At 26.6% G+C, this 10,217-nt stretch overlaps 1 protein-coding gene across 2 annotated transcripts in view; it reads right to left on the reverse strand.

The window, feature by feature from the left end:
- Positions 1-1,556: 1,556 nt before the first annotated feature.
- Positions 1,557-10,217, reverse strand: part of LOC126895254 (ankyrin-3-like) — a 23,134-nt gene continuing 14,473 nt past the window's right edge. The window contains exons 13-24 of one of the 2 annotated variants that reach the window (XM_050666907.1): positions 8,714-8,854; positions 8,397-8,552; positions 8,244-8,342; positions 6,392-6,592; positions 6,031-6,202; positions 5,187-5,267; positions 3,397-3,519; positions 3,216-3,324; positions 3,104-3,121; positions 2,628-2,852; positions 2,404-2,564; positions 1,557-2,124 (exon numbers count right to left, since the gene is read on the reverse strand). In XM_050666907.1, the coding sequence (XP_050522864.1) occupies positions 1,817-2,124; positions 2,404-2,564; positions 2,628-2,852; positions 3,104-3,121; positions 3,216-3,324; positions 3,397-3,519; positions 5,187-5,267; positions 6,031-6,202; positions 6,392-6,592; positions 8,244-8,342; positions 8,397-8,552; positions 8,714-8,854 (1,794 nt within the window). In that variant the 3' untranslated portion in view covers positions 1,557-1,816. The remainder of the gene's footprint in view (positions 2,125-2,403; positions 2,565-2,627; positions 2,853-3,103; positions 3,122-3,215; positions 3,325-3,396; positions 3,520-5,186; positions 5,268-6,030; positions 6,203-6,391; positions 6,593-8,243; positions 8,343-8,396; positions 8,553-8,713; positions 8,855-10,217) is intronic. The other variant, XM_050666908.1, reaches the window with a different exon arrangement.

A 10,217-nucleotide genomic window follows, 5' to 3' on the forward strand; every position in this document is an offset into this window, starting at 1 on the left:
ATCGCATAAAATTTAGTATAAAAACCAACTTTGACATATGTTATAGAATATTTTCACTAGTTACCTACCTTTAAAGATCCATTATGAATGTAGTTTAATTATACACTTATATCAAAACTGTAAGTCATTTATTATTAAATTTGTCGGTTAATTTGTACTTCTTTTATAAATAACTTTATTACGATTTAAAGACCATATTATTTATCAAATTATTATAATTATATTCTATATTATGCATTATATATGTTGAGATATTATTAACATGTATTTGAATATAATAATGAGTGAATGATATGTCGTTAGACATTAAGTGTTTTTCTCGCTAGACTAACCAGTAAAATATCTTAATTTATTTTATTTTATTACAAATAAGAAGATTTTGAAATACACCTCTGTATGATGTTCCCAATGGTGTGATAAATTAATTGATTAGTTAGTTACCAACTATTCATTATAAATTAAGAAACTAAAATATTAATAAGAAAGCTTTTAGTTATTACTAACTACTAGTTAAGGACCATCAAGTCATAATAAATAATAATATATGTTATCAATCAATGTAAATATTACATTTATATTAATGTAATTTGTAATGCTGTCTTTAATAGTATTACAAAATTTGAGTATTGATGGGATATTATTTAATTTAATAAGCTGTGATAAGAAGCATTATTTAAAAAATATTAAGCAATAATAAAAAAATAAATAAAAGAAAAATATTTTTGTTAAAATATTTATTTTTTTTTATAAAATAATCATAAATGATGGCCCAATAAATAGTAGCTTCTGTATTATTTTAGTATGTGAGTTTTAAAACTCTAAAAAAATGATTTAGTTTGATTAATTCTTATATTTTATATAATTTGGAAGTTTTAAGATTAAAAGGATTTTAAGGTTTGAACTTGGATAGTTTGTTTCAAAATCATGAAAAATTGTGTAATAATATACAGTAAAATTTATACGTCTTATTAATGAAATAAACTATCTAGTTCGGAGTGAACTCAAAATGGAAAAAAAACATGTTAGTTCGATGAAAATTATGTATACTATATTTATTGGGCAATTAAATTAAAAGTAAAGCAAAATAAATAATAAATTAGTACAAAAATAAAAAAACTTGCTAATATCTCGTACATTCAAGGGGAATGATATTATAAAGCGATAATAAAATGAAAAATACAAATACATTAATATAATAATATTATCTTATAAAAATATGAATTTCACATTTTTTTAATTCACAAAAATCGTTAACTGTACAATAAAATGATATTATTTTAGTCAACCACGTTAATGATTCTCCTGGTATTTATCAAAAAATTTTAGACATAATTTAATTTCTGTGTTAGAATTTTAAACAATAAAACTCTAAAGTGAAACATTTTAACACCAAATGAATACTGACATATTTATATAATGTTGAAAATAGTCAATAATCCATAAGTGTATAATGATTTCTATTTTAAATATTTCTTAATTATATAGATAACTCTATTATTAGTAATCACAATCTTTTAAATATTTTAAATAATAGTATAAATAAATAATTTGTACACAATAATTCGAAAGAATTGTGGTTACTTAAATATTTACCATCGTAAGTTTCACTGAACTTTAAAAAAATAACCAGAATGAAGTTCATTGTTTACGTAATTCATGACTAGAGTAATATTTATTTTAGGTAAAATAACTAGATGGCAAAATGAAAAAGAATTTTATTTTAGTGACTTTAATATGAAGCGTGAGTAAAGGAAACAGTTTAAAATTTTGAGTTCGGTCATAATTTTTGTTTGATTTTAAATAGTTATATTAATGTTTACCACATCAGCGAGAACCGTTTTTTTTTTGGCACGTGGTTCACAGATATTTTCTTTAGGCACGTGCTGGCCACGTTTCGTCGCGGTTTAAACAAGTTTACCTGTAGGCCGACTTTAATACGCTTAGTGAGCGCTCCTTGTGGAAACGCCGCCTGAACTTGAGGCACCACCGTTGACGATACCACTCCTCCCTCAGGACCAATCGCGTGCACTTCTTGTTTTACACGGGACACAATTGCAAAGTAATGAGGAAATTCAGTGGTAACAATTCTTGTTAATCGATTGCCCGAATGCCATGGATCACGATCTATAAACACAAAAATAAATGTAGTTTACATAAAAAAAATACTAACATAAGAATTTCTATTAGATGTATGATTTTCAGAAAGTAAGCAATCTATAAATTTTGAATTATTTTTATATAATACGGGGTTTTAAGACTATATTTACTCTGACAATAGTAACAAATTATAGATAATTTTACTTTTGTTTAAGAGAAAAATGCTTGCATTATCAAATGATAACAGAGGAAATTCACAATTAAATGTAATAAGTATGTTCATTAGATCATATATACATGTATTACCTTCTTTATCAAAATTATATCCAAGTATATCTTTCACTATTTCATCAGTCACTTCCACCGTGTGTTCTTTCCAAGTTTCTCCATTATCGGATCGCAGAACAACAATTTCTCTTTCAGATCCACGCATAGATCCAAAGTTCGGCACTTCAATCATTACTGGTCTGTAAATATATTAATCGTTTCAATAATTAAGTAGAAAAATAATTTGTATCTTCCAAAAATACCCCAAGAATTTTGCTCCAACGGGTCCTAATTCCAATATTCTGCTAGCCAGAGATTCACCTTCCATCAACGGAGGAGGATGTACTAGCTTTTCGCGTCTTAAATATCGACAGGTGACACGTGTTGGCATTGACGCCCGGCGTGGTGGAACTATTACACGTACTCCACTATGGCGACAACCCCGCATAGCTCCTCCTCGTGCATCCACCAAGAAACTCACCAAAAATCTATTAAAAATAACATAAATATTTATTAATTCTTATACATAATTACACTTTTTTTTTTTATTATTATTTAAGATAACTACAATCTATACATAATCTTTGTATAATAAGTAGGTTTGATAATTGAAAAAAATAAGATAACATGAATCATGAGATTAGGTAGGTTACCCAGTGGTAACACCCTATTTATTACACCTTAAAATATTTTTTAGTAAAAAATTAATTAGATGTAAAAGATAAATTAAACTGCTTACGTTTTCCATTGCAGACGACTATCCATTTAGAGAAAGCAGTAAATAGATCAATTACAATTTCGTTAATAAATAAACATTGATAGTGACTTGGTAATTAAAATTTTTTACTTACCCAATATGAGGAGGATATTTAACTATGTCGATGTTATCCACTGGTCCACTGTATTGGTCATAAACGGTTTGCGGACTTATAATATCATCTATTGACGAAGGAGGTGCAGCTATATAAATTAGATCAAATCATTTTATTATTTTTATAAATTGTAGTCATATTAAGTAAATATTTATCATACCGGTGTTAGCATCACATCGTTCGTCCCGGGTGACGTCAATAGGAGCCGATTCGTCACCGAAACCTTTCATTTCTTCTCCCGTCAAATATCTATAAGACTGCTCATTTATCAAGGTTTCCTCTCCTAATAAAATTAAAAATTTTTATATTAAAATGAGCATAATTTATTTAGTGATCTCAGTGACACAAAACACTACTACATATTTTTTTTTTTCATGCGTCGGATATTAATTATGATATACTATAACAAAATACTTGTGAATGAATTGATAGTGATTCTTTTTAGTTTTAAAGAGGAAAAATATTAGAATAAAGTTGTGTTTTGAGAAAGCTATATTTTTTTTTTTTATTACAGGTTTAAATACGAATAGCTAAAAACATGCTAAATATATCTTGTTAAATGTGGTTGGTAAAATAAGATATTAACAGACTAATAAAGTAATGGAGTATAATACAATGTTATAAAATATTTACTACTTAATACTTTTAAAGAATAAATTCAAGTAATACCAACAATTTTTTCCATGTATATAGTTTATAATTTCAATAAATGCATAACTCCTAAATTCTATGTTGTACTGATTTTTATGATTTTTTCACAAGTAAATGTTTCAGATTACTTAACTTTAAGCTCTTTTTATAAATCTCGTAACAAAATTTAATTAAAAAAAAATTATTAATATTGAGTTTTTGAGCAAAAATGTTAATAATTTAACTGTAGCCATTTGGTATTTTTGAACAATAAAATTAATTTTTTAAAAGGAATGTTCAATTCTTTAAAAATTATAATTTTTCTAACCTGCAACAGGAAGAGAACTGTTTTCTTTTTTCTGTCTCTTAAAACAGCAATAGCAAAATCTCCGTTTACACATTTTGATTTTAGCAGTAGTTTTTAACCGTTTACAATTTATTATTTATATTAATCAATTTTTTTTTTTTCAAGAAATTAAAGAAAGATAAAGAACGGCGACCTAGTTAAAGATACCACTGAAACTAGCTGACAGTGGGTAACTACTAAACTTGAGAGTTATTTTTATCATTTTTTTCCCTCTTTAAAAACTGATCCATTATTTTGATGTTCTAGAAGCCAAGCGCGAAAAATCCGAAAAGAGGAAAGTCAATGACGAAACGTATACGGCATTATGCCAAATGGTCATAACTTAACTGACCAGATGGCTGGTCACATTTAATTTTAAACGGGTACTATATTATGAACTACTTCAGCAATTGGTAAAATAAATAGAACGATCGACATATATGTAAATATTTCAGACAATATTCGATACAATTTTTAATGATTGTTAAGTTTTTTATCCTTATGTGTACATAAGTATTAATTATATCAATCATTTAAAAAATAAATAAAGACGTACGATAAAAAAATAATACAATATTATGTTGTCGCAATGGTAACATTTATATGTAAAGTAAATAAAAGTACAAACTGTTTTGTGGTTTTGTAATAAGCTTTAATGATGATGGGAGCACATCTACGATGATACACATTTTTTATGCAGCTAAACCAAATTCATGAAAATATCAAAATAATTAACATAGAAAAGTTTAGTATTGATCGTGTCGTCTAATCCGTTTGCGAAATAGTGAATAATATATTGAAGTTTTTTTCAACTCGACTCAAGTTTCGTTAAACTAAATTGAATAACAGCCAATAAGGAATAAACACTTTGAACTGGGTTATTAGCTTTTTACATGCAATGTTGACTACTATATAATACGTCCAAAATTTGTGTTTTGTTTTTATTTATTTTTTATTTTATGAATCAGACTCACGTGACGATGCGATTACACTGTCTATCGGCGGAGCCTTAGTGTTGAGACCGTACTCGACGCTTCCGCTTTGTAAAACGTCACCTGTGTGCCAATCATCATCCCATCACATACATTACAAGCTTTTAGTATTACAAAATAAAACCACACTAACACAGCAATAAAGGCGTAACCTTCACGTCTTTTGCATTTTATATTATTAAGATTTTGCTATATTTTAAAAGGTGTGTTATTCTACAGTTAATTTATTATGTCATTTGAAATTTAAATTAAAACTTCAATTTATAGGCCAATTAACTAAGATAAAAACCTGAATTAAAAAATTATATGAAAAATTTAATAAGTTTTAATTTTTTTGATTTAACTGTAAAAATAATCAATTTTAAATATATTTAAAACTTTAAGTATGAAAACAGTACCATTTTTTTAAATACAAATTCATGTATTTAATTAATGAATGTACATATTGTAGTTTTTTCAAAATTTTTTCATAGGGTGTTAAAGACATATTTGGGAACATTTAAAGGTTTTAGTATTAATAACTTTTTTTAAGTATATTGAACATAACTTACTATAATACTGTACATTTTTTTATAAGTCAAACATTTTTGTAGCTAACTGCTAGTCAATGGGAAATATATCTGCACATATTTTAAATAATCCATCTTATGATACGAGTGGACCATCCCGAGAAGTTGGAATAAAGGTGAGGGAGAAAGGAAATAAGATACTTTACAAATCACGCGAGTACATAAATATCATAAATCTTAAATTATAGATATCTTGCTGTTCAAGTGTGCTAATATTCACCCATAATAAAAATAATTAAAAAATTATCTCCACTTACCACCTTCATCTTCTGAATCAGACATAAACGTTTCTTGCATAGTTTCTGGCGCATTAACTTTATATTTTTCATCGGATGTTGAAGTTGGTTTAGCTTTTGTGACGTTTTTCAACGCTTCAACAACACTAATGTAACCTAGCTTTTGAGAAATAGATAGGGGTGTTTGTCCTTGCTAAAAATACCAAATTATTATTATCAAAAAAACTTTTTAGAAAAATGCAATTAAAAACATTTTGTAAAAACTTTTTTTAAACCACATTACTTATATGGTTTCTTATAATATAAGAAATAAAAGACTGTATATTATACAGTCTTATATATTCTTACATATATGAGTTAATACAGAATTTTAATCACTCACGTTTGTCAATAAGTTAGGATCTGCTCCTTTCTCCAATAAATGACTAACAATAGTCGAATGACCCTGTTGAGCCGCTTGATGAAGAGGTGTATACCCAGAAGATGTAACTGCGTTTAAGTTTATTCCTTGACGAGATGTTAAAAATCTTACCATATTTAGCTGACCAAAGTGACAAGCTACGTGTAGGGGAGTAAACCCAGTCTATAAAAATTGTTTATTTTTATTTATGTTTTTAAAATTTATATTCATATTGTTTGAACACAGCGCTCGGTAGTATTCACGCGGGTTCGTTAACGTTCGTGATTTTATTTTGTCATAAGTCTTTAGCTTTGTTGAGGATAAGGAATGAGGTGAGTAGACTGTATGTTTGAATGTAGAATGAATTTTACAATATATAATTTTTAAAATTAAATATATTGTACAAGAAATATAAAATCTTATATACACCAATGTGGATAGGGGGGGCACGTAATACTAATGCCACAAAGGCGTTGATATAAACAAATAATAAATTATACAAGTTAGTAAGTCTTAAAAAGATAGATGAACAAGCATTATACTTATCGGCTAAATGAAACGGTTGATGATAATGTTGAATATTGAAAGGATCAATTGAAGTCGAATGCAAGTAGCTGACCAACGTGTACAATATGCTGTGAACGGTACTGTGATGTATCTCGGAAAATATATTGACCTAACGGCGATAAAATGAACGCACAAGGTGCGACATTCGCAAAAGGTGATATTTTAATTTTCTAGCAAAATGAATACAAAACTATTGGCTCTCAAGCGCCATAGAGCTTAAAGCAGAAGAAGCGTTAAGATGGCGGCGACAATGCAGAAATAGAGAGAAGATCGACAACAACTCGATGTAACACAACGATAACATGAATAATTACAACACAATTTCTTGACAGCATATTCGGTCGATGTGTATCCAACACATATATTTTTAAGTTAAAAGTAAAAGATATAAGCTACCACTAATTTTTTTACTATGACAACCATTTTAAATGTATAAAAATTATTTTTTACATTTAAACTAGAGTGCTTTACATTTTTAAACATATTAGTTTAAATTAATACTAATATATTGTAGGCATTGGTTGGTGGCACTGGCCACAACCCTTATCTTTATTATGTTATGTTATATATTATGCAATGTTAATATTACGAAATTATTATTATGACGTTGATGTTAATTTTTTTATGAAAATACAATTATGTTTTTTTAAGAGTTTTTAAAGAACCAACTAGTTTTGTTTTTTTTATATGTTCACCTTTCACAGTTATCTGTTCCTCTTTTTATTTACCATATTATATGGCCTCCTACAATATTAACTAGAAAGTTTTTTCTAGGGAGCGGATTTATAATTTTTTTTCTAAGAAAAAGTATCCCTAAAAAATGGTTATCCAGTTTAGAAAGAGTCGCTTTTAATCTAAGGAAACACTACTCTACCAACTATATTTCATATTTAATAATAAATTGTTATATTCATTAAGTAATATTTTTACAAGATTATTTTAAACATGAAGATATGTTATCTTAAATATTAAAAATAGTATTTATCATTATATTAAAGGACAACCTTATAATATACAGTGAGTTAAATTAATATGCGAACATCGTCTAGAAAAAAACTAATTGTCTCTAGAATTGTCATCATCTTACAGACCTTAAAGTATGGCTTAATCGCTCGTACAAACATTATTGTAATAATGACCATTCTTATACATTTATAAGACGATGGAAATTCAAGATGAAAATTATTTTTTCTAGACGATGTCCGCATATTTATTTGATTCACTATAAGAACTTATCATTTCAACAACTACTATAATGTATAGTTACCTTAGTTTCTGAATTAATATCTGCATGGTAATTATCCAATACAACAGCTATTTTATGCTTATCTTCTTGAGCACATAAATGTAATGGGGTTAAACCATTCTAAAAAACTTAATACTTAAACAAAGGTTATTAATTAAAAAGTGTATATAATACCTTTGATTTGGAATTAGGGTCTGCATTATGGTTTAGTAGTAATGTAGACATTTCGACATTTCCTTCTAGCGTACTCAAATGAAGAGGTGTAAATCCAGCTTTAGATTCAGTATTTGTTTTTGCTCCATAATCCAATAAAGTATTTGCTATATCCATCTAATAATTAAGATTTAAATTTGTAAAGAGAGTTTATATATATTTTTATATTATAACAAAAAAAAAATTTTAATATTATAATATTATAATAATACAATAAGTACAAAATTATAAGTGACAAAAATATAAAACTTATAATTTCTTTACTTGCTCATACTTACTTGATTTTTCTTTGCTGCAATGTGTAGAGGAGTATGGCCATTTTTTGCTGCTGCGTGAGGTGAAGCTTGTTTATCTAATAACATCAATGCTACAGCTTGATGATCATAGTGACTTGCTACATGTAACGGAGTTACACCATTCTAAATTAAACAAAGTTTTTCAAAATTATAAATCCAAGTTTTTATTTAAAAATCTAAAACAAATTAAAAGTAATTTATATTATCATAAAATATTATATAACTAAAGTATCAAACTTAAAATTAAAAAATCCAGCAGCGAGAACGCGTTATAGTCGAGACAATTTAAGATGATATTTGACAATAATTATTACTGCCATAAAAAACCAATCGATGTGAATTTGTTAATCAAAAACAAATTTGTTAAATGCCTGAATGTCTCTTTCAAACCCTTCCTACATTTAAGTTTTTAATTGAATATTTATACTAATTATACTAAAAGAAAACTTGCCTCTAGTATATCCAATTAAAATTTCAGTGTTTTTAAGTAAAAATTATAGCAGTTTTAATATAGAGGAACAGCGTGGCCACGTCGGTCACATTTTGAAATTGGTTTAGTGAGACCTGAGAATTTAATGGACATATATAAAAGAATTTTCACCATCATAAAACCAATACATTCTCAGTTTTACATCGAAACTAAGAATTATGTTCCCGTCCCTTGTATTTAGGAACAATTTCCTAAGTAATTAAAGTTGTTGAAATCGACAAACATTTTTTTTTACTTCATCGATTTTAAAATCTAAATGTAAAAATTTTAGTTTTGAAGCGATGCTAAGAAGGTATTAATTTTAGCTATGATGTATTTTTTTTTTTGTGTATGTCTACATTGAAAAATTCCTCCAGTAAAACCAATAAATGCACTATCAAAATATGTCCAAACAATTTTTTTTTTAATGAATCATAGTTTTACATTAATTTACTATTATTTTTGTAAGAAGAATAAAAAAATGATCAAATTAATAAACATTTTGTTAAATCAAGAAAAAAATAATTCAACTAATAAAAAAATTATTGATAAAAATTTTATTGATTTTACCAAATGCATAAAAATACTCATCTCTCACTTCACCGTTTTTGATAAGTTATACATAAAAATATCTATGGTTCTAAAATTCTGCTTATTTTATTAATTTTAACCTATTAGATTGTAAAATCTTATCAATGTAATTGACATCAACAACACTAGAGACAATGAGTTTTTTTCGTATCCTTTTTATGGAAATATTAAGGATGTAACAAGGCTACCTACAATTTTCTATGTAAAATTAGTCGTCGAAATAAAAACACATAATTTTTCATAAAAATTTTTTTATTTTTAATATTTGAAAACATTCCAGTAGTCTCCCCTCGTATGAAGTATTTTCTTATTCAATTCCTTGTATCATATTAAAATTATTGTACTATGTGATTTTAGCTTCGATGCGAAGCTGAGAAGGTATTGGTTTTACTAAGATGTGTTTTTTTTTTTTTTTTTTTTTTTTTT

This window comes from Daktulosphaira vitifoliae, unplaced genomic scaffold, assembly GCF_025091365.1.
Source record: "Daktulosphaira vitifoliae isolate Bord-2020 unplaced genomic scaffold, ASM2509136v1 Scaffold_1, whole genome shotgun sequence".
NCBI classification, from domain to species: domain Eukaryota; kingdom Metazoa; phylum Arthropoda; class Insecta; order Hemiptera; family Phylloxeridae; genus Daktulosphaira; species Daktulosphaira vitifoliae.